Below are 27,599 nucleotides of genomic sequence, written 5' to 3'. Positions count from 1 at the left end.
CAGGAGCCGACACTATAACAGCTTTATACAGGGGCAGACACTATAATAGCTTTATACAGGGGCCGACACTATAACAGCTTTATACAGGGCCGACACTATAACAGCTTTATACAGGGGCCGACACTATAACAGCTTTATACAGGAGCCGACACTATAACAGCTTTATACAGGGGCCGACACTATAACAGTTTTATACAGGGGCCGACACTATAACAGCTTTATACAGGGGCCGACACTATAACAGCTTTATACAGGGGCCGACACTATAACAGCTTTATACAGGGGCCGACACTATAACAGCTTTATACAGGGGCCGACACTATAACAGCTTTATACAGGGGCCGACACTATAACAGCTTTATACAGGAGCCGACACTATAACAGATTTATACAGGGGCCGACACTATAACAGCTTTATACAGGGGCCGACACTATAACAGCTTTATACAGGGGCCGACACTATAACAGCTTTATACAGGGGCCGACACTATAACAGCTTTATACAGGGGCCGACACTATAACAGCTTTATACAGGGGCCAACACTATAACAGCTTTATACAGGGGCCGACACTATAACAGCTTTATACAGGGGCCGACACTATAACAGCTTTATACAGGGGCCGACACTATAACAGCTTTATACAGGGGCGACACTATAACAGCTTTATACAGGGGCCGACACTATAACAGCTTTATACAGGGGCCGACACTATAACAGCTTTATACAGGGGCCAACACTATAACAGCTTTATACAGGGGCCGACACTATAACAGCTTTATACAGGGGCCGACACTATAACAGCTTTATACAGGGGCCACACTATAACAGCTTTATACAGGGGCGACACTATAACAGCTTTATACAGGGGCCGACACTATAACAGCTTTATACAGGGGCCGACACTATAACAGCTTTATACAGGAGCCGACACTATAACAGCTTTATACAGGGGCCAACACTATAACAGCTTTATACAGGGACCGACACTATAACAGCTTTATACAGGGGCCAACACTATAACAGCTTTATACAGGGGCCGATACTATAACAGCTTTATACAGGGGCCGACACTATAACAGCTTTATACAGGGGCCGACACTATAACAGATTTATACAGGAGCCAACACTATAACAGCTCTATACAGGGGCCGACACTATAACAGCTTTATACAGAGGCCGACACTATAACAGCTTTATACAGGGGCCGACACTATAACAGCTTTATACGGGGGCCGACACTATAACAGCTTTTTACAGGGACCAACATTATAACAGCTTTATACAGGAGCCTACACTATAACAGCTTTATACAGGGGCCGACACTATAACAGCTTTATACAGGGGCCGACACTATAACAGATTTATACAAGGGCCGACACTATAACAGCTTTTTACAGGGACCAACATTATAACAGCTTTATACAGGGGCCGACACTATAACAGCTTTATACAGGGGCCGACACTATAACAGCTTTATACAGGGGCCGACACTATAACAGCTTTATACAGGGGCCGACACTATAACAGATTTATACAAGGGCCGACACTATAACAGCTTTCTACAGGGGCCGACACTATAACAGCTTTATACAGGGCCGACACTATAACAGCTTTATACAGGGGCCGACACTACAACAGCTTTATACAGGAGCCAACACTATAACAGCTCTATACAGGGGCCGACACTATAACAGCTTTATACAGGGGCCGACACTATAACAGCTTTATACAGGAGCCGACACTATAACAGCTTTATACAGGAGCCGACACTATAACAGCTTTATACAGGAGCCAACACTATAACAGCTCCATACAGGGGCCGACACTATAACAGCTTTATACAGGGGCCGACACTATAACAGCTTTATACAGGGGCCGACACTATAACAGCTTTATACAGGAGCCGACACTATAACAGCTTTATACAGGAGCCAACACTATAACAGCTCCATACAGGGGCCGACACTATAACAGCTTTATACAGGGGCCGACACTATAACAGCTTTATACAGGGGCCGACACTATAACAGTTTTATACAGGAGCTGACACTATAACAGCTTTATACAGGAGCCGACACTATAACAGCTTTATACAGGGGCCGACACTATAACAGCTTTATACAGGGGCCGACACTATAACAGCTTTATACAGGGGCCGACACTATAACAGCTTTATACAGGAGCCGACACTATAACAGCTTTATACAGGGGCCGACACTATAACAGCTTTATACAGGGGCCGACACTATAACAGCTTTATACAGGGGCCGACACTATAACAGTTTTATACAGGAGCCGACACTATAACAGCTTTATACAGGGGCCGACACTATAACAGCTTTATACAGGGGCCGACACTATAACAGCTTTATACAGGGGCCGACACTATAACGGCTTTATACAGGGGCCGACACTATAACGGCTTTATACAGGGGCCGACACTATAACAGATTTATACAGGAGCCAACACTATAACAGCTCTATACAGGGGCCGACACTATAACAGCTTTATACAGGGGCCGACACTATAACAGCTTTATACAGGGGCCGACACTATAACAGCTTTATACGGGGGCCGACACTATAACAGCTTTTTACAGGGACCAACATTATAACAGCTTTATACAGGGGCCGACACTATAACAGCTTTATACAGGGGCCGACACTATAACAGCTTTATACAGGGGCCGACACTATAACAGATTTATACAAGGGCCGACACTATAACAGCTTTATACAGGGGCCGACACTATAACAGCTTTATACAGGAGCCAACACTATAACAGCTCTATACAGGGGCCGACACTATAACAGCTTTATACAGGGGCCGACACTATAACAGCTTTATACAGGGCCGACACTATAACAGCTTTATACAGGGGCCGACACTACAACAGCTTTATACAGGAGCCAACACTATAACAGCTCTATACAGGGGCCGACACTATAACAGCTTTATACAGGGGCCGACACTATAACAGCTCTATACAGGGGCCGACACTATAACAGCTTTATACAGGGGCCGACACTATAACAGCTTTATACAGGGGCCGACACTATAACAGCTTTATACAGGAGCCGACACTATAACAGCTTTATACAGGAGCCGACACTATAACAGCTTTATACAGGGGCCGACACTATAACAGTTTTATACAGGAGCCGACACTATAACAGCTTTATACAGGGGCCGACACTATAACAGCTTTATACAGGGGCCGACACTATAACAGCTCTATACAGGGGCCGACACTATAACAGCTTTATACAGGGGCCGACACTATAACAGCTTTATACAGGGGCCGACACTATAACAGCTTTATACAGGAGCCGACACTATAACAGCTTTATACAGGAGCCGACACTATAACAGCTTTATACAGGGGCCGACACTATAACAGTTTTATACAGGAGCCTACACTATAACAGCTGTATACAGGGGCCGACACTATAACAGCTTTATACAGGGGCCGACACTATAACAGCTTTATACAGGGGCCGACACTATAACAGCTTTATACAGGGGCCGACACTATAACAGCTGTATACAGGGGCCGACACTATAACAGCTTTATACAGGAGCCGACACTATAACAGCTTTATACAGGGGCCGACACTATAACAGCTTTATACAGGGGCCGACACTATAACAGCTTTATACAGGAGCCGACACTATAACAGCTTTATACAGGGGCCGACACTATAACAGCTGTATACAGGGGCCGACACTATAACAGCTCTATACAGGGGCCGACACTATAACAGCTTTATACAGGGGCCGACACTATAACAGCTTTATACAGGAGCCGACACTATAACAGCTTTATACAGGAGCCGACACTATAACAGCTTTATACAGGGGCCGACACTATAACAGCTGTATACAGGGGCCGACACTATAACAGCTCTATACAGGGGCCGACACTATAACAGCTTTATACAGGGGCCGACACTATAACAGCTTTATACAGGGGCCGACACTATAACAGCTTTATACAGGGGCCGACACTATAACAGCTTTATACAGGGGCCGACACTATAACAGATTTATACAAGGGCCGACACTATAACAGCTTTCTACAGGGGCCGACACTATAACAGCTTTATACAGGAGCCAACACTATAACAGCTCTATACAGGGGCCGACACTATAACAGCTTTATACAGGGGCCGACACTATAACAGCTTTATACAGGGGCCGACACTATAACAGCTTTATACAGGAGCCGACACTATAACAGCTTTATACAGGGGCCGACACTATAACAGCTTTATACAGGAGCCGACACTATAACAGCTTTATACAGGGGCCGACACTATAACAGATTTATACAAGGGCCGACACTATAACAGCTTTATACAGGGGCCAACACTATAACAGCTCTATACAGGGGCCGACACTATAACAGCTTTATATAGGGGCCGACACTATAACAGCTTTATACAGGGGCCGACACTATAACAGCTTTATACAGGGGCCGACACTATAACAGCTTTATACAGGGGCTGACACTATAACAGCTTTATACAGGGGCTGACACTATAACAGCTTTATACAAGGGGCCGACACTATAACAGCTTTATACAGGGGCCGACACTATAACAGCTTTATACAAGGGCCGACACTATAACAGCTTTATACAAGGGGACGACACTATAACAGCTTTATACAAGGGGTCGACACTATAACAGCTTTATACAAGGGGCCGACACTATAACAGCTTTATACAGGAGCCGACACTATAACAGCTTTATACAGGGGCCGACACTATAACAGCTTTATACAGGGGCCGACACTATAACAGCTTTATACAAGGGCCGACACTATAACAGCTTTATACAAGGGGCCGACACTATAACAGCTTTATACAGGGGCTGACACTACAACAGCTTTATACAGGGGCTGACACTATAACAGCTTTATACAGGGGCCGACACTATAACAGCTTTATACAGGCGCCGACACTATAACAGCTTTATACAGGAGCCGACACTATAACAGCTTTATACAGGGGCCGACACTATAACAGCTTTATACAGGGCCGACACTATAACAGCTTTATACAGGGGCCGACACTATAACAGCTTTATACAGGAGCCGACACTATAACAGCTTTATACAGGGGCCGACACTATAACAGCTTTATACAGGGCCGACACTATAACAGCTTTATACAGGGGCCGACACTATAACAGCTTTATACAGGGGCCGACACTATAACAGCTTTATACAGGGGCCGACACTATAACAGCTTTATACAGGGGCCGACACTATAACAGCTTTATACAGGGCCGACACTATAACAGCTTTATACAGGGGCCGACACTATAACAGCTTTATACAGGAGCCGACACTATAACAGCTTTATACAGGGGCTGACACTATAACAGCTTTATACAAGAGCCGACACTATAACAGCTTTATACAGGGGCCGACACTATAACGGCTTTATACAGGGGCTGACACTATAACAGCTTTATACAGGAGCCGACACTATAACGGCTTTATACAGGGGCCGACACTATAACAGCTTTATACAGGGGCTGACACTATAACAGCTTTATACAGGAGCCGACACTATAACAGCTTTATACAGGGGCCGACACTATAACAGCTTCATACAGGGGCCGACACTATAACAGCTTTATACAGGGGCCGACACTATAACAGCTTTATACAGGGGCCGACACTATAACAGCTTTATACAGGGGCCGACACTATAACAGCTTTATACAGGGGCCGACACTATAACAGCTTTATACAGGGGCCGACACTATAACAGCTTTATACAGGGCCGACACTATAACAGCTGTGTACAGGGGCCGACACTATAACAGCTTTATACAGGGGCCGACACTATAACAGCTTTATACAGGAGCCGACACTATAACAGCTTTATACAGGGCCGACACTATAACAGCTTTATACAGGGGCCGACACTATAACAGCTTTATACAGGGGCCGACACTATAACAGCTTTATACAGGGGCCGACACTATAACAGCTTTATACAGGAGCCGACACTATAACAGCTTTATACAGGGGCCGACACTATAACAGCTTTATACAGGGGCCGACACTATAACAGCTTTATACAGGGGCAGACACTATAACAGCTTTATACAGGGCCGACACTATAACAGCTTTACACAGGGGCCGACACTATAACAGCTTTATACAGGGGCAGACACTATAACAGCTTTATATAGGGCCGACACTATAACAGCTTTATTCAGGGGCCGACACTATAACAGCTTTATACAGGGGCAGAGACTATAACAGCTTTATACAGGGCCGACACTATAACAGCTTTACACAGGGGCCGACACTATATCAGCTTTATACAGGGGCCGACACTATAACAGCTTTATACAGGGGCCGACACTATAACGGCTTTATACAGGGGCCGACACTATATCAGCTTTATACAGGGGCAGACACTATAACAGCTTTATACAGGGGCAGACACTATAACAGCTTTATACAGGGGCGACACTATAACGGCTTTATACAGGAGCCGACACTATAACAGCTTTATACAGGGCCGACACTATAACAGCTTTATACAGGGGCCGACACTATAACAGCTTTACACAGGGGCCGACACTATAACAGCTTTATACAGGGGCCGACACTATAACAGCTTTATACAGGGGCCGACACTATAACAGCTTTACACAGGGGCCGACACTATAACAGCTTTATACAGGGGCCGACACTATAACAGCTTTATACAGGGGCCGACACTATAACAGCTTTACACAGGGGCCGACACTATAACAGCTTTATACAGGGGCCGACACTATAACAGCTTTATACAGGGGCAGACACTATAACAGCTTTATACAGGGCCGACACTATAACAGCTTTATACAGGGGCCGACACTATAACAGCTTTATACAGGGGCTGACACTATAACAGCTTTATACAGGAGCCGACACTATAACAGCTTTATACAGGGGCCGACACTATAACAGCTTCATACAGGGGCCGACACTATAACAGCTTTATACAGGGGCCGACACTATAACAGCTTTATACAGGGGCCGACACTATAACAGCTTTATACAGGGGCCGACACTATAACAGCTTTATACAGGGGCCGACACTATAACAGCTTTATACAGGGGCCGACACTATAACAGCTTTATACAGGGCCGACACTATAACAGCTGTGTACAGGGGCCGACACTATAACAGCTTTATACAGGGGCCGACACTATAACAGCTTTATACAGGAGCCGACACTATAACAGCTTTATACAGGGCCGACACTATAACAGCTTTATACAGGGGCCGACACTATAACAGCTTTATACAGGGGCCGACACTATAACAGCTTTATACAGGGGCCGACACTATAACAGCTTTATACAGGAGCCGACACTATAACAGCTTTATACAGGGGCCGACACTATAACAGCTTTATACAGGGGCCGACACTATAACAGCTTTACACAGGGGCCGACACTATAACAGCTTTATACAGGGGCAGACACTATAACAGCTTTATATAGGGCCGACACTATAACAGCTTTATTCAGGGGCCGACACTATAACAGCTTTATACAGGGGCAGAGACTATAACAGCTTTATACAGGGCCGACACTATAACAGCTTTACACAGGGGCCGACACTATATCAGCTTTATACAGGGGCCGACACTATAACAGCTTTATACAGGGGCCGACACTATAACGGCTTTATACAGGGGCCGACACTATATCAGCTTTATACAGGGGCAGACACTATAACAGCTTTATACAGGGGCAGACACTATAACAGCTTTATACAGGGGCGACACTATAACGGCTTTATACAGGAGCCGACACTATAACAGCTTTATACAGGGCCGACACTATAACAGCTTTACACAGGGGCCGACACTATAACAGCTTTATACAGGGGCCGACACTATAACAGCTTTATACAGGGGCCGACACTATAACAGCTTTACACAGGGGCCGACACTATAACAGCTTTATACAGGGGCCGACACTATAACAGCTTTATACAGGGGCCGACACTATAACAGCTTTACACAGGGGCCGACACTATAACAGCTTTATACAGGGGCCGACACTATAACAGCTTTATACAGGGGCCGACACTATAACAGCTTTATACAGGGGCCGACACTATAACAGCTTTACACAGGGGCCGACACTATAACAGCTTTATACAGGGGCCGACACTATAACAGCTTTATACAGGGGCCGGAGGATTCCTCAGTACAGAACATTGTGGGATACAGATAATTTAGTGATAAAATGTAGAATTGGGGGAGGAAGGAGAAGGTGATGGACGGAGGATTTATTCAATTTATTGTAACTATATAAGATATAATATACAGGACTGTAATAAATGTAAGATATAATATACAGAGAGTGTAATAAATGTAAGATATAATATACAGAACTGTAATAAATGTAAGATATAATATACAGAGAATGTAATAAATGTAAGATATAATATACAGAGAGTGTAATAAATGTAAGATATAATATACGGGACTGTAATAAATGTAAGATATAATATACCGGACTGTAATAAATGTAAGATATAATATACAGAGAGTGTAATAAATGTAAGATATAATATACAGAGAATGTAATAAATGTAAGATATAATATACAGAGAGTGTAATAAATGTAAGATATAATATACAGAACTGTAATAAATGTAAGATATAATATACAGAGAATGTAATAAATGTAAGATATAATATACAGGACTGTAATAAATGTAAGATATAATATACCGGAATGTAATAAATGTAAGATATAATATACAGAACTGTAATAAATGTAAGATATAATATACAGAGAATGTAATAAATGTAAGATATAATATACAGAGAGTGTAATAAATGTAAGATATAATATACAGAACTGTAATAAATGTAAGATATAATATACAGAGAGTGTAATAAATGTAAGATATAATATACAGAACTGTAATAAATGTAAGATATAATATACAGGACTGTAATAAATGTAAGATATAATATACGGGACTGTAATAAATGTAAGATATAATATACAGAGAATGTAATAAATGTAAGATATAATATACAGAGAGTGTAATAAATGTAAGATATAATATACGGGACTGTAATAAATGTAAGATATAATATACAGAGAATGTAATAAATGTAAGATATAATATACAGGACTGTAATAAATGTAAGATATAATATACAGAGAATGTAATAAATGTAAGATATAATATACCGGACTGTAATAAATGTAAGATATAATATACAGAGAGTGTAATAAATGTAAGATATAATATACAGAGAATGTAATAAATGTAAGATATAATATACCGGACTGTAATAAATGTAAGATATAATATACAGAGAGTGTAATAAATGTAAGATATAATATACAGAGAATGTAATAAATGTAAGATATAATATACAGGACTGTAATAAATGTAAGATATAATATACAGAGAGTGTAATAAATGTAAGATATAATATACAGAGAATGTAATAAATGTAAGATATAATATACAGGACTGTAATAAATGTAAGATATAATATACAGAGAGTGTAATAAATGTAAGATATAATATACAGAGAATGTAATAAATGTAAGATATAATATACAGGACTGTAATAAATGTAAGATATAATATACAGAGAGTGTAATAAATGTAAGATATAATATACAGGGAGTGTAATAAATGTAAGATATAATATACAGAACTGTAATAAATGTAAGATATAATATACAGAGAGTGTAATAAATGTAAGATATAATATACAGGACTGTAATAAATGTAAGATATAATATACAGAGAGTGTAATAAATGTAAGATATAATATACAGGACTGTAATAAATGTAAGATATAATATACAGAGAATGTAATAAATGTAAGATATAATATACAGGACTGTAATAAATGTAAGATATAATATACAGGACTGTAATAAATGTAAGATATAATATACAGAGAGTGTAATAAATGTAAGATATAATATACAGAACTGTAATAAATGTAAGATATAATATACAGAGAATGTAATAAATGTAAGATATAATATACAGAGAGTGTAATAAATGTAAGATATAATATACGGGACTGTAATAAATGTAAGATATAATATACCGGACTGTAATAAATGTAAGATATAATATACAGAGAGTGTAATAAATGTAAGATATAATATACAGAGAATGTAATAAATGTAAGATATAATATACAGAGAGTGTAATAAATGTAAGATATAATATACAGAACTGTAATAAATGTAAGATATAATATACAGAGAATGTAATAAATGTAAGATATAATATACAGGACTGTAATAAATGTAAGATATAATATACCGGAATGTAATAAATGTAAGATATAATATACAGAACTGTAATAAATGTAAGATATAATATACAGAGAATGTAATAAATGTAAGATATAATATACAGAGAGTGTAATAAATGTAAGATATAATATACAGAACTGTAATAAATGTAAGATATAATATACAGAGAGTGTAATAAATGTAAGATATAATATACAGAACTGTAATAAATGTAAGATATAATATACAGGACTGTAATAAATGTAAGATATAATATACGGGACTGTAATAAATGTAAGATATAATATACAGAGAATGTAATAAATGTAAGATATAATATACAGAGAGTGTAATAAATGTAAGATATAATATACGGGACTGTAATAAATGTAAGATATAATATACAGAGAATGTAATAAATGTAAGATATAATATACAGGACTGTAATAAATGTAAGATATAATATACAGAGAATGTAATAAATGTAAGATATAATATACCGGACTGTAATAAATGTAAGATATAATATACAGAGAGTGTAATAAATGTAAGATATAATATACAGAGAATGTAATAAATGTAAGATATAATATACCGGACTGTAATAAATGTAAGATATAATATACAGAGAGTGTAATAAATGTAAGATATAATATACAGAGAATGTAATAAATGTAAGATATAATATACAGGACTGTAATAAATGTAAGATATAATATACAGAGAGTGTAATAAATGTAAGATATAATATACAGAGAATGTAATAAATGTAAGATATAATATACAGGACTGTAATAAATGTAAGATATAATATACAGAGAGTGTAATAAATGTAAGATATAATATACAGAGAATGTAATAAATGTAAGATATAATATACAGGACTGTAATAAATGTAAGATATAATATACAGAGAGTGTAATAAATGTAAGATATAATATACAGGGAGTGTAATAAATGTAAGATATAATATACAGAACTGTAATAAATGTAAGATATAATATACAGAGAGTGTAATAAATGTAAGATATAATATACAGGACTGTAATAAATGTAAGATATAATATACAGAGAGTGTAATAAATGTAAGATATAATATACAGGACTGTAATAAATGTAAGATATAATATACAGAGAATGTAATAAATGTAAGATATAATATACAGGACTGTAATAAATGTAAGATATAATATACAGGACTGTAATAAATGTAAGATATAATATACAGAGAGTGTAATAAATGTAAGATATAATATACAGAGAATGTAATAAATGTAAGATATAATATACAGGACTGTAATAAATGTAAGATATAATATACAGAGAGTGTAATAAATGTAAGATATAATATACAGGGAGTGTAATAAATGTAAGATATAATATACAGAACTGTAATAAATGTAAGATATAATATACAGAGAGTGTAATAAATGTAAGATATAATATACAGGACTGTAATAAATGTAAGATATAATATACAGAGAGTGTAATAAATGTAAGATATAATATACAGGACTGTAATAAATGTAAGATATAATATACAGAGAATGTAATAAATGTAAGATATAATATACAGGACTGTAATAAATGTAAGATATAATATACAGAGAGTGTAATAAATGTAAGATATAATATACAGGACTGTAATAAATGTAAGATATAATATACAGAGAATGTAATAAATGTAAGATATAATATACAGGACTGTAATAAATGTAAGATATAATATACAGGACTGTAATAAATGTAAGATATAATATACAGAGAATGTAATAAATGTAAGATATAATATACAGAGAGTGTAATAAATGTAAGATATAATATACAGAGAATGTAATAAATGTAAGATATAATATACAGAGAGTGTAATAAATGTAAGATATAATATACAGAACTGTAATAAATGTAAGATATAATATACAGAGAGTGTAATAAATGTAAGATATAATATACAGGACTGTAATAAATGTAAGATATAATATACAGAGAATGTAATAAATGTAAGATATAATATACAGAGAGTGTAATAAATGTAAGATATAATATACGGGACTGTAATAAATGTAAGATATAATATACAGAGAATGTAATAAATGTAAGATATAATATACAGGGAGTGTAATAAATGTAAGATATAATATACAGAGAATGTAATAAATGTAAGATATAATATACAGAGAATGTAATAAATATAAGATATAATATACAGAACTGTAATAAATGTAAGATATAATATATAGAGAGTGTAATAAATGTAAGATATAATATACAGAGAATGTAATAAATATAAGATATAATATACCGGACTGTAATAAATGGAAGATATAATATACAGAGAATGTAATAAATGTAAGATATAATATACAGAACTGTAATAAATGTAAGATATAATATACAGGGAGTGTAATAAATGTAAGATATAATATACAGAGAATGTAATAAATATAAGATATAATATACCGGACTGTAATAAATGGAAGATATAATATACAGGACTGTAATAAATGGAAGATATAATATACAGAGAGTGTAATAAATGTAAGATATAATATACAGAGAATGTAATAAATGTAAGATATAATATACAGAAAATGTAATAAATGTAAGATATAATATACAGAGAGTGTAATAAATGTAAGATATAATATACAGAACTGTAATAAATGTAAGATATAATATACAGAGAATGTAATAAATGTAAGATATAATATACAGAGAGTGTAATAAATGTAAGATATAATATACAGAACTGTAATAAATGTAAGATATAATATACAGGACTGTAATAAATGTAAGATATAATATACAGAACTGTAATAAATGTAAGATATAATATACAGAACTCTAATAAATGTAAGATATAATATACAGAACTTTAATAAATGTAAGATATAATATACAGAGACTGTAATAAATGTAAGATATAATATACAGGACTGTAATAAATGTAAGATATAATATACAGAGAATGTAATAAATGTAAGATATAATATACAGAACTGTAATAAATGTAAGATATAATATACCGGACTGTAATAAATGTAAGATATAATATACAGAACTGTAATAAATGTAAGATATAATATACAGAGAGTGTAATAAATGTAAGATATAATATACAGAACTGTAATAAATGTAAGATATAATATACAGAGAATGTAATAAATGTAAGATATAATATACAGAGAGTGTAATAAATGTAAGATATAATATACAGAGAATGTAATAAATGTAAGATATAATATACAGAGAGTGTAATAAATGTAAGATATAATATACAGGACTGTAATAAATGTAAGATATAATATACAGAGAATGTAATAAATGTAAGATATAATATACAGAGAGTGTAATAAATGTAAGATATAATATACAGAGAATGTAATAAATGTAAGATATAATATACAGAACTGTAATAAATGTAAGATATAATATACAGAGAGTGTAATAAATGTAAGATATAATATACAGAGAGTGTAATAAATGTAAGATATAATATACAGAGAATGTAATAAATGTAAGATATAATATACAGAGAGTGTAATAAATGTAAGATATAATATACAGAAAATGTAATAAATGTAAGATATAATATACAGAGAGTGTAATAAATGTAAGATATAATATACAGAAAATGTAATAAATGTAAGATATAATATACAGAGAGTGTAATAAATGTAAGATATAATATACAGAAAATGTAATAAATGTAAGATATAATATACAGAGAGTGTAATAAATGTAAGATATAATATACAGAGAATGTAATAAATGTAAGATATAATATACAGAGAGTGTAATAAATGTAAGATATAATATACAGAAAATGTAATAAATGTAAGATATAATATACAGAGAGTGTAATAAATGTAAGATATAATATACAGAGAGTGTAATAAATGTAAGATATAATATACAGAGAGTGTAATAAATGTAAGATATAATATACAGAGAGTGTAATAAATGTAAGATATAATATACAGAGAGTGTAATAAATGTAAGATATAATATACAGAGAATGTAATAAATGTAAGATATAATATACAGAGAGTGTAATAAATGTAAGATATAATATACAGAGAATGTAATAAATGTAAGATATAATATACAGAGAGTGTAATAAATGTAAGATATAATATACAGAAAATGTAATAAATGTAAGATATAATATACAGAGAGTGTAATAAATGTAAGATATAATATACAGAACTGTAATAAATGTAAGATATAATATACAGAGAATGTAATAAATGTAAGATATAATATACAGAGAGTGTAATAAATGTAAGATATAATATACAGAAAATGTAATAAATGTAAGATATAATATACAGAGAATGTAATAAATGTAAGATATAATATACAGAGAATGTAATAAATGTAAGATATAATATACATAACTGTAATAAATGTAAGATATAATATACAGAGAGTGTAATAAATGTAAGATATAATATTCAGAACTGTAATAAATGTAAGATATAATATACAGAGAGTGTAATAAATGTAAGATATAATATACAGAGAGTGTAATAAATGTAAGATATAATATACAGAACTGTAATAAATGTAAGATATAATATGCAGAACTGTAATAAATGTAAGATATAATATACAGAGAGTGTAATAAATGTAAGATATAATATACAGAGAGTGTAATAAATGTAAGATATAATATACATAACTGTAATAAATGTAAGATATAATATACAGGACTGTAATAAATGTAAGATATAATATACAGAGCTGTAATAAATGTAAGATATAATATACAGAGAATGTAATAAATGTAAGATATAATATACAGAGAGTGTAATAAATGTAAGATATAATATACAGAGAATGTAATATATGTAAGATATAATATACAGAACTGTAATAAATGTAAGATATAATATACAGAGAGTGTAATAAATGTAAGATATAATATACAGGACTGTAATAAATGTAAGATATAATATACAGAGAGTGTAATAAATGTAAGATATAATATACAGGACTGTAATAAATGTAAGATATAATATACAGAGAATGTAATAAATGTAAGATATAATATACAGAGAGTGTAATAAATGTAAGATATAATATACAGGACTGTAATAAATGTAAGATATAATATTCAGAACTGTAATAAATGTAAGATATAATATACAGAGAATGTAATAAATGTAAGATATAATATACAGAACTGTAATAAATGTAAGATATAATATACAGAGAGTGTAATAAATGTAAGATATAATATTCAGAACTGTAATAAATGTAAGATATAATATACAGAGAATGTAATAAATGTAAGATATAATATACAGGACTGTAATAAATGTAAGATATAATATACAGAGAATGTAATAAATGTAAGATATAATATACAGAACTGTTATAAATGTAAGATATAATATACAGAGAATGTAATAAATGTAAGATATAATATACAGAACTGTTATAAATGTAAGATATAATATACAGGACTGTAATAAATGGAAGATATAATATACAGAGAATGTAATAAATGTAAGATATAATATTCAGAACTGTAATAAATGTAAGATATAATATACAGAGAATGTAATAAATGTAAGATATAATATACAGGACTGTAATAAATGTAAGATATAATATACAGAGAATGTAATAAATGTAAGATATAATATACAGAACTGTAATAAATGTAAGATATAATATACAGAACTGTTATAAATGTAAGATATAATATACAGAGAATGTAATAAATGTAAGATATAATATACAGAACTGTAATAAATGTAAGATATAATATACAGAGAATGTAATAAATGTAAGATATAATATACAGAACTGTAAAAATGTAAGATATAATATACAGAGAATGTAATAAATGTAAGATATAATATACAGGACTGTAATAAATGTAAGATATAATATACAGAACTGTAATAAATGTAAGATATAATATACAGAGAATGTAATAAATGTAAGATATAATATACAGAACTGTTATAAATGTAAGATATAATATACAGGACTGTAAAAATGTAAGATATAATATACAGAGAATGTAATAAATGTAAGATATAATATACAGGACTGTAATAAATGTAAGATATAATATACAGAACTGTAATAAATGTAAGATATAATATACAGGATTGTAATAAATGTAAGATATATACAGAACTGTAATAAATGTAAGATATAATATACAGGATTGTAATAAATGTAAGATATAATATACAGAACTGTAATAAATGTAAGATATAATATACAGAACTGTAATAAATGTAAGATATAATATACAGAGAGTGTAATAAATGTAATTCTGGACGCTCCGGTGTTTTCCCCTCATTGTAATAATAGACATTTCCATAATATTATAGGATCATTATTCACAGTATGTATATGATAATCATTATAATAATGTGTTTCATTAATTAAAGGATTATTCTACACGCAGTATTACATTACTATTATTATGGTATTATATAATTCTGAGGGTTATACATGTATAATAATATAGTTATAATCAGCAGTGTGATCACATCCTGATAGATAATAATGAATAGTGATAATGTAGTAATAATCTGTATAAGACGACGACTTACTATATTATCTCACGATGCACAGAGTATTATTATTAATAATGTCAGTGACCCTCTGGAATATCACCGTAATCCAGTGGTAATCTAGTGATAATCCAGTGGTAATCTAGTGAATCACTATGTGATCCGGTGTAATACAGCAGTAATAACTCTGCGGCTCCGTGTACAATGTCACATTCACTTTCTTAGGTTTTATCGCTTTATTATTAATTGTACAAACTTCCACCCGAGGTGATTGTAAGAAAGAGGATTCCCAGCAAGTGCCCGAGAATACAGAGAAGGATGAGCTACGCAGCTGAGATACTCGGCTGAGATTGGCGGGTGTGATCGGAGGGTGAGATACGCGGGTGAGATACACAGGTGAGATACTCGGCTGAGATACGCGGGCGAGATACATGGGTGAGATAGGCGGGTGAGATATGCGGATGAGATACGCGGGTGGTATAGGCACGTGAGATACTCGGGTGTGCTCGGAGGGTGTAATGAGATTATGGACTTGTTTCTTTGTTATAATTGTTACTTCATTCATTAATTGGTAGTAATTATCAGCTGGAGAGAAGCTCAGACAGAACTGGAATGTAGCGGGCGCAGAGGTATTAGGCGATGGGTGTAACAGGGCGCTCAGGAAAGACTTAGACCCAAAGGTTAATATATGGAGGTGAGTGACCGGGGGTGAAGATATGGAGGTGAGTGCTGCCCGGGGGTGAAGATATGGAGGTGAGTGCTGCCCGGGGGTGAAGATATGGAGGTGAGTGCTGCCCAGGGGTGAAGATATGGAGGTGAGTGCTGCCCGGGGGTGAAGATATGGAGGTGAGTACTGCCCGGGGGTGAAGATATGGAGGTGAGTGCCCGGGGGTGAAGATAGGGAGGTGAGTGCTGCCCGGGGGTGAAGATATGGAGGTGAGTACTGCCCGGGGGTGAAGATATGGAGGTGAGTGCCCGGGGGTGAAGATATGGAGGTGAGTGCTGCCCGGGGGTGAAGATATGGAGGTGAGTGCTGCCCGGGGGTGAAGATATGGAGGTGAGTGCTGCCCGGGGGTGAAGATATGGAGGTGAGTGCTGACCGGGGGTGAAGATATGGAGGTGAGTGCTGACCGGGGGTGAAGATATGGAGGTGAATGCTGACCGGGGGTGAAGATATGGAGGTGAGTGCTGCCCGGGGGTGAAGATAGGGAGGTGAGTGCTGCCCGGGGGTGAAGATATGGAGGTGAGTGCTGCCCGGGGGTGAAGATATGGAGGTGAGTACTGCCCGGGGGTGAAGATATGGAGGTGAATGCTGACCGGGGGTGAAGATATGGAGGTGAGTACTGCCCGGGGGTGAAGATATGGAGGTGAGTGCTGACCGGGGGTGAAGATATGGAGGTGAGTGCTGCCCGGGGGTGAAGATATGGAGGTGAATGCTGACCGGGGGTGACGATATGGAGGTGAGTACTGCCCGGGGGTGAAGATATGGAAGTGAGTGCTGACCGGGGGTGAAGATATGGAGGTGAGTGCTGCCCGGGGGTGAAGATATGCAGGTGAGTGCCCGGGGGTGAAGATATGCAGGTGAGTGCTGCCCGGGGGTGAAGATATGGAGGTGAGTGCCCAGGGGTGAAGATATGCAGGTGAGTGCTGCCCGGGGGTGAAGATATGGAGGTGAGTGCCCGGGGGTGAAGATATGGAGGTGAGTGCTGCCCGGGGGTGAAGATATGGGGGTGAGTGCTGCCCGAAGGTGAAGATATGAAGGTGAGTGCTGACCGGAGGTGAAGATATGGAGGTGAGTGCTGCCCGAAGGTGAAGATATGGAGGTGAGTGCTGCTCGAAGGTGAAGATATGGAGGTGAGTGCTGACCGGACGTGAAGATATGGGGGTGAGTGCTGCCCGAAGGTGAAGATATGGAGGTGAGTGCTGCCCGAAGGTGAAGATATGGAGGTGAGTGCTGACCGGAGGTGAAGATATGGAGGTGAGTGCTGCCCGAAGGTAAAGATATGGAGGTGAGTGCTGACCGGAGGTGAAGATATGGAGGTGAGTGCTGCCCGAAGGTGAAGATATGGAGGTGAGTGCTGACCGGAGGTGAAGATATGGAGGTGAGTGCTGCCCGAAGGTAAAGATATGGAGGTGAGTGCTGCCCGGGGGTGAAGATATGAAGGTGAGTGCTGCCCGGGGGTGAAGATATGAAGGTGAGTGCTGCCCGGGGGTGAAGATATGAGGGTGAGTGCTTCCCGGAGGTGAAGATAAGGAGGTGAGTGCTGCCCGGGGGTGAAGATATGAAGGTGTCCAGGGGTAGTTATAGAAGTGAGTGCCCGGGGGTGTACGAGGATGGGTATGGAGTCAGTATAGAGATGGCTGAATGTGTATGCTTCTGTATATATGGATGAATGGCTATAAGAAACTGTATAGGAGTGACTTTATATAGGTGTATGTGGGATGAATATATATATATATATATATATATATATATATATATATATATATATATACACACACACACATACACATACAGTATATATAATGCATCCACACCTAAATATCAGTGAATATTCATTGTGATCATATACAGTTGTATATGTAGGGTGAATGTATATATGGTTGTGTTTGCACATAAGTGAATATATAGGAGTGACTGTCGATCAGTTATTGTGCAGATATGATGGCATGATATAGGTGGATATATAGGGTGTATATATGGGGTAAACGTATATATGTTAATCTGCGGCTGTGAATGTATGGAGGTATGGGGGCTCTATAGGTGTTTGGTAGCAGGTGTAATCTGGCAGGGGATGACTCTATAGAAGGAGGGTGAATATACTTTATGGGATGTCTATATACAAGGAGCCGGTATGGGGCATATACAGGGATGCATGTAGCCGGGGGAGGTAATAAGGGTAAGGTAAGTCAGTACTGTGAGATTTGGGACAGTGGGGGTCACAGTACGGGGACAGCAGGGGGGGGGTATGTAGGAAGGTGGCATTTGGGGATCGGATCCGGTAGCTGCGGTGCAGAGATGGGCAGGTGGCGTGTGACGGGCAGACGGCTGGGGGTCTGGACCATGTCCGCAGTGTGGGTCGGTTTATAGATATTCCGGATAAGTGTATGGCCTTAAGTTTATGTGCGTGGCACATTATGGAGCTGCTTATATATAAGATGGGCAACATGGATATCTGCAATATGAGGATGTCTGTATATGATGGCTAATATATAACCCAAATGTGTATACGGAGGGAAGGGTCAGTATCTGCAGGGATGGAAGGTATGTATATAGGGCCAGGAATACAGAGGTGTGTGAATGTAAGGGTTAATATATAGGGTGAGTATATGGCGTTATATACTGGGTATACATTTTAATTGAGTGTATGACGGTCTGTGCGAGGATAGGTGACTATAGGGTCATAGAGGTGGGCACCGTGTGAAGCGCCCCATATAGGCGGAATGTGTGACTGCTATACGGAGCCGTATAGAAGCCGCCATTGAGGCTTAAAGGGTTATAAGCTCCTACACAATCTATAAAGATCGAGTATGAAGGAGCGACTAGGGGGAAGTGGATGGTACGTATGGAGGCATGAATTACGGGTTTATAGTGACCGTATAGAGGTCTGTATATAGGTAGACAGAGGAGTGAGCAAAGGGTCATGGAAGGTTAATATAGAGTATGAAGGTAAGTATATAGGTATAGAAGGGTTAATATATCCTGAGAGTATATGACGCTGTGTATAGGTACCGGCGCACAGATTTGTGTATGAGGCGTTATGGAAGTATAAAGCATTATGGACGTGCGTATATCACCTGCATATAAGCGTCGCTGTATAGCTTGAGGGCATGAAGGTGTTTAGGGGCAACGTAGACATGTACTGTATAGAAGGGTTAATATATAGGGTCGGTATACGGAGGTGTATAAAGGGCTAGGGGGGAATGTATGAGGAAGGCGTAAGGAGCAAAGTTTATATGGGACAGATGTGTAAAGCTTGGAGTCGCCTCCATAGTGAGAAGGTCGTACATGGGACATGTGGGTGCACCTGTGTGGTCGGGTGTATATGGGGGACATTGGGGTTACCTCGCACCAGGATCCTCCTGCAGTAGTCCGGGTCGGTGCTCTTGCTCTTGGCGCAGGGGTCGGAGGCTCCCGGGGCCGAGGGGTAGGTGCCCTGCGTTTGCTCCTTGAGATATGGACTGGGGATGCCCGGGTGAGAGTCCCTGTGGTCCTTGCCCTCCTTGTGCCCGGGCTTTGAGCTGCGGATGTTCTCCTCCCTCAGGTCCATGCTGCGCACCTTCTCGAACATAGATTGGTGATGGGGCGCTAATCGGGCGCAGTGCTGCTGCTTCTGAACGCGTCCAGCACTGAGCACACGAGCTGTCTGCGCTACATGAGCTGGGGGATGCGCGGAGTGCGAGGAGTCTGCAGCCTCCACACTGAGGTCTCCTCATCAATGCACCAGACCATCTGCAGATGGAGGAGATGTCAAGTGGCCCCAATCAATGACAAGAGATGATGAGGGGCCCTAATTATTAAGGAAGGGAGATGAGGGGCCCAAATCACTGACACCAGAGGATGGAGGGCCACACTGATGAGAGGGGTGAGGGGCTCTAATTATCACGGGGAGGGTGGAGAGAATCAGATCGACTTAGGAGAGAGACCCCAATGACAGGAAATTAAATGAAGGGACCCCTATCATTGATGAAGTGGCCCCAGTCACTAAGAAGACTTTGAGGAGACCAGCTTAGCAGAGGAGATGAGGGTTCCCGGTAACTGAGAAAAGGATATAAGGGCTCCAGTGACCTGGGAGAGAATGAAGGGCTTCAAGGGATGAAGGGCCCCAGTAACCACGCAGACATCATTAGGGTCTCCAGTGACCAGGGAGAGGAGGCGAGGGGTCCCAGTGACCGGGGAGAGGAAGCGAGGGGTCCCAGTGACCAGGGAGAGGAAGCGAGGGGACCCAGTGACCAGGGACAGGAAGCGAGGGGTCTCAGTGACCGGAGAGAGGAAGCGAGAGGTCCCAGTGACCAGGGAGAGGAAGCAAGGGCTCTCAGTGACCAGGTAGAGGAGGTGAGGGGTCCCAGTGTCCAGGGAGAGGAAGCGAGGCCCCCCGTGACCAGGGAGAGGAGGCGAGGGGTTCCAGTGACCAGGGAGAGGAAGCGAGGGGTCCCAGTGACTGAGGAGGCAAGGGGTCCCAGTGACTGGGGAGAGAGTGTGAGGGGTCTCAGTGACTGGGGAGAGGAGGCGAGGGGTCCCAGTGACCGGGGATAGGAGACGAGGGGTCCCAGTGACCGGATAGAGGAGCCGAGGGGTCCCAGTGACCAGGGAGCGGAGGCAAGGTGTTCCAGTGACCGGGGAGCAAAGACAAGGGGTCCCAGTGACCGGGGAGGGGAGGCAAGGGGACCCAGTGACCGAGGGGAGTAGGCGAGGGGTCTCAGTGACCGGAGAGAGGAGGCGAGGGGTCCCAGTGACTGAGCAGAGGGGATGAGGGAACTCAGAAACTATGCAGTGGTCATCAGGGAATCCAGAGACACAGGGAATGAATGGTCCCAGGGACAGATAGGAGATGAGAGGTCCCAGTAACTGAGGAAAGAATATGAGGGGTCCTAATGAGGGGTCCTAATGAGGGGTCCCAGTGAATGAGCAGAGGGGATTAGGGGTCCCAGCGATTGAGCAAAGGGAATGAGGTTGCACTCAGCCAACAGTGGTCAGACAAGTCCTCATTGCAGGGTGTCAGCCCCGTGCCCGGTATTTATCCCTGTCCTCCAGTCCTCTGATGACACCAAATTATCCTCTTTTGTTGGAATGTGTGGTCCCGGGGGGAGATCAGCGGCTCATTGAAGCCTCTTTGGGATGGTCTCGGGGACTGTGGCTGCCTCCAGTTCCCGTCCTCCAGTTTTCATATCCGGACATGGAGGTCTGAGTAGCTCGGCTCATATCTGACCATCCAGAAGGCGGTTGAGGTGCTAGGATGGGCGCACAGTCCTCTGGGGAGCAGCAGAAAGTTTCTCCGGGCAGAAGCCGCCTATTGTCCTAGCCCCACATCTCCGAGAGGCGCAGCCAGTAATCCAATAAACCATTGATTAGACCACAATGGCTCAATTCAAATCATTGGCCTTGTGGAGAGCGGGTGGAGAGGGAAGGAGCGCTCCTCGTCACCTTGCACAGGACCCCTCCTCACAGACCAGCTCCTTTATGAATAAAGTAGAATGGGCTGAGAGACGGCAATTATCTAATGGGGCCGGGTGTTAACTCTCCGGCCTGTCAGAGGAAAGGAGGCAAACTCCACCAGGCAGAATGAGGAGCTGAGTCCTGGGCGGAGAGAGGTGAAGGTGCAACCAACAAAGTCAAGTCAGCTCTTACCAGGGGCCAAATATTAACCCCGGGAGGGCCATGTCACTCCTGGAAGCCTGGTTCAGGACACAAGTTCTGCAGAGATGAAACGGGAGGGATGAGATTTATTTTTGGCAGACATATTCTAAGGTCGAATCAAACGGAGAGGAGCGCAACCCCATCAATACTGGGATCTGGCCATATTGCTTCATTGATAAAAGGAAAAAATGGTAAAAATGTCTCAAGAGAGTAGAAGATATTCTGTTATTACATAGCCGGAAGTGTGGTCAGGAGGGGTGTCCAGGGTGTGCAAGACGAAAGAACTGTGAAGGAACACCTCGGGGAGCAGACGTAGGGTCCGCTCTACTGACATCAAATATAACGCCAGCAGCGGCGGGGAGTGACCTCATCGGCTAAAAGTGATGTCATCATCAGGGAGGGATGACAGCGGTGGAAAGTGACACTATATTCACGCAGGTAGTGATGTCAGCAGCACTAGGAGGAGACGACGGCAGCAGTAGGGAGTGACGTCGGCAGCACTAAGGGGAGATGACGTCAGCAGCAAGGAGTGATGTCGGCAGCACTAGGAGGAGATGACGGCAGCAGTAGGGAGTGATGTCAGCAGCACTAGGAGGAGATTATGTCAGTAGTAAGGAGTGATGTCGGCAGCACTAGGAGGAGATGATGTCAGTAGTAAGGAGTGATGTCGGCAGCACTAGGAGGAGATGATGTCAGCAGCAGGGAGTGATGTCAGAAGCACTAAGGGGAGATGATGTCAGTAGCAGGGAGTGATGTCGGCAGCACTAAGGGGAGATGATGTCAGCAGCAGGGAGTGATGTCGGCAGGACTAGTAGGAGTTGATGTCAGCAGTGACCCGCCCCCTGGGCCATGGGGTACTCGGTGCCGGGCCGGTCGGTGCTGGGGATGTCACAGTGGCAGTGACCAAGTCCGTGACCCAGGGCAGTCAATAAAAAGGGGATTATAGTTTTTATAGTTTAATGTTCGTGACTCCACCTGTGGTATGCGGCTATATGGAGCCGCCGCTGCGGTGCAGATCCTCTGGAGCTATTGGTGACACAGCAGAGTTGGTTCAGCTCTCCACAGGTAGAAGCTAAGCTCCAGGGCGGTGCAGGGATGATTAATGAGGTAGATGTTGCTGTGCAGTGTAGTGCAGGTGATGGCGCAGATAATAATTCTAGGACCCAGTGGGGTGCAGTCTTCAAGGTTTACTCACAGTTGTTCAAGACTCCAGGTTACTAGCGCCAGTGTGTAACCTCCCACGTCGTCCTGCGTTCACCAAGGAAGGAGTTCAGCAGCTCTCAGGTATTTCAGGAGTACTTAAATGGGACCCCGTTCTATGTTCGTTCCTCGGTGGTCTTCCTGCGCTGGCTCTCATCCTCCTGCCCTGCGCCTCACAATCAGTGTCCCAAGCCAGTAGCCTCGGATCTTGTCGGGCGACCTGCAGTCCCCTGGACCCTCTGTGGCCACCTTTTCGGCGATATAATTGTGGTAGTGGGCAGCTGCACCTTAAAAGTACAGAAGCCTCCGGTTTCTAGCTGAGCCGTGTAGTTCTCCACTATTTAGGGGTCGGTCCCCTCTGCGGCCTAAACACTCCACGTTCCTGCAGATTCGGGCGCATGGGTGGCTTCCTGCACTTCCATGCCCCTGGGATCCCCTCTGTCTCTGGAGCCTTCCCTCTGCTCCCGTCCTCTCTCTCTCTCTCTTTCCTGGGCCTCTCTTACTAGGCCCCACTCCTCTCAACTCCTGCTCCAAGCACTGAAGCCAGGAGCCTGGACCTCCTCCCCTGCTCTCCTGAGCAGGACTCGACCCTTCTAGATGGTTCCTTGCTTCCTTATACTGCTACTGAAGTTCTCCCCTAAACTACTTCCTCCACCCACACCCACTACATGGTTCCACCCTCCAGCCAGGGACCAGGGACTGTGCTCTCCCTTAGGAGCAATCTCGCCCTTCCCTCTGGAGTGGAGTGTAATGGATGCAAGTGTGTGGGCCCCGGGCAGTACTCCATCCTTGCCTGAGAGTGGGATACCACACTTCTGGGTGAGATGCAGTACCTCTGTGGCGACTGAACCCGCAGGGGCGCCACAGCAGCAAGGAGTGATGTCGGCCGCACAAGGAGGAGATGACATAAGCAGCAGGGAGTGATGTCGGAAGCACTAAGGGGAGATGATGTCAGCAGCAGGGAGTGATGTCGGCAGCACTAGGAGGAGATGATGTCTGCAGCAGGGAGTGATGTCGGCAGCACTAGGAGGAGATGATGTCAGCAGCAGGGAGTGATGTCGGCAGCTCTAGTAGGAGATGACGTTAGTAGTAAGGAGTGATGTCGGCCGCACAAGGAGGAGATGACATCAGCAGCAGGGAGTGATGTCGGAAGCACTAAGGGGACATGATGTCAGCAACAGAGAACGATGTCGGCAGCACTAGGAGGAGATGACATCAGCAGCAAGGAGTGATGTCGGCAGCACAAGGAGGAGTTGAGGTCAGCAGCCGGGAGTGATGTCGGCAGCACTACGAGGAGATGATGTCAGCAGCAGGGAGTGATGTCGGTAGGACTTGGAGGAGATCATGTCAGCAGCAGGGAGTGATGTCGGAAGCACTAAGGGGAGATGATGTCAGCAGCAGGGAGTGATGTCGGCAGCACTAGGAGGAGATGATGTCAGCAGCAGGGAGTGATGTCGGCAGCACTAAGGGGAGATGATGTCAGCAGCAGGGAGTGATGTCGGCAGCACTAGGAGGAGATGATGTCAGCAGCAGGGAGTGATGTCGGCAGCTCTAGTAGGAGATGACGTTAGTAGTAAGGAGTGATGTCGGCCGCACAAGGAGGAGATGACATCAGCAGCAAGGAGTGATGTCGGAAGTACTAAGGGGAGATGATGTCAGCAACAGGGAACGATGTCGGCAGCACTAGGAGGAGATGACATCAGCAGCAAGGAGTGATGTCGGTAGCACAAGGAGGAGTTGAGGTCAGCAGCCGGGAGTGATGTCGGCAGCACTACGAGGAGATGATGTCAGCAGCAGGGAGTGATGTCGGCAGGACTTGGAGGAGAACATGTCAGCAGCAGGGAGTGATGTCGGCAGCACTAGGAGGAGATGACGTCAGCAGCAAGGAGTGATGTCAGCAGCAGTAGGAGGAGATGATGTCAGCAGCAGGGAGTGATATCAGCAGAACTAGGAGGAGATTATGTCAGCTGCAAGGAGTAATGTCAGCAGCACTAAGAGGAGATGACGTCAGCTGCAGGGAGTTATGTCGGCAGCACTAAGAGGAGATGACGTCAGCAGTAGGGAGTGATGTCAGCAGCAGTAGCTGGAGATGACGTCGGCAGCCGCAGAAGAGAGTTATGTCAGCAGCACTAAGAGGAGATGAAGTCAGCAGCAAGGAGAGATATCGGCCGCACAAGGAAGAGATGACATGAGCAGCTGGGAGTGATGTCGGCAGCACTAGGAGGAGATGACAGCAGGAAGGAGTGATGTCGGCAGCACTAGGAGGAGATGACAGCAGGAAGGAGTGATGTCGGCAGCACTAGGAGGAGATGACGTCAGCAGCAGGGAGTGATGTTGGTAGCCCTAGTAGGAGATGACATCAGCAGCAGGGAGTGATGTCGGCAGGACGTAGAGGAGATCATATCAGCAGCAGGGAGTGATGTCAGCAGCACTAGGAGGAGATGACATCAGCAGTAGGGAGTTATGTCAGCAGCACTAGGAGGAGATGACATCAGCAGTAGGGAGTGTTGTTGGCAGCACTAGGAGAAGATGATGTCAGCAGCAGGGAGTGATGTCGGCAGCACTAAGGAGAGATTACATCAGCAGCAATGAGTGATGTCGGCAGCACTAGTAGGAGATGACGTCAATAGTAAGGAGTGATGTCAGAAGCACTAAGGGGAGATGATGTCAGTAGCAGGGAGTGATGTCGGCAGCACTAAGGGGAGATGATGTCAGCAGCAGGGAGTGATGTCGGCAGCACTAAGGGGAGATGATGTCAGCAGCAGGGAGTGATGTCGGCAGCACTAGGAGGAGATGATGTCAGCAGCAGGGAGTGATGTCAGAAGCACTAAGGGGAGATGATGTCAGTAGCAGGGAGTGATGTCTGCAGCACTAGGAGGAGATGATGTCAGCAGCAGGGAGTGATGTCGGCAGCACTAAGGAGAAATTACGTCAGCAGCAGTGAGTGATGTCGGCAGCACTAGTAGGAGATGACTTCAGTAGTAAGGAGTGATGTCGGCAGCACTAGGAGGAGATGATGTCAGCAGCAGGGAGTGATGTCAGAAGCACTAAGGGGAGATGATGTCAGCAGCAGGGAGTGATGTCGGCAGCACTAAGGAGAGATGATGTCAGCAGCAGGGAGTGATGTTGGCAGCATTAGGAGGAGATGATGTTAGCAGCAGGGAGTGATGTTGGTAGCACTAGCA

The 27,599-nt window shown here is 40.9% G+C and overlaps 1 protein-coding gene across 1 annotated transcript in view; it reads right to left on the bottom strand.

The window, feature by feature from the left end:
* VAX1 (ventral anterior homeobox 1) overlaps positions 1-22,152 on the bottom strand; it is a 147,740-nt gene extending 125,588 nt beyond the window's left edge. Inside the window, exon 1 of the mRNA XM_073684607.1 lies at positions 20,923-22,152. Coding sequence (XP_073540708.1) covers positions 20,923-21,148 — 226 coding nt within the window. The 5' untranslated portion in view covers positions 21,149-22,152. The remainder of the gene's footprint in view (positions 1-20,922) is intronic.
* Between the last annotated feature and the right edge of the window lie 5,447 nt (positions 22,153-27,599).

This window comes from Phyllobates terribilis, unplaced genomic scaffold (genome assembly GCF_046119375.1).
Source record: "Phyllobates terribilis strain yellow unplaced genomic scaffold, ASM4611937v1 Scaffold_5__5_contigs__length_657084704, whole genome shotgun sequence".
Lineage (NCBI taxonomy): Eukaryota > Metazoa > Chordata > Amphibia > Anura > Dendrobatidae > Phyllobates > Phyllobates terribilis.
This window is presented reverse-complemented; position numbering and strand designations above follow the sequence as displayed.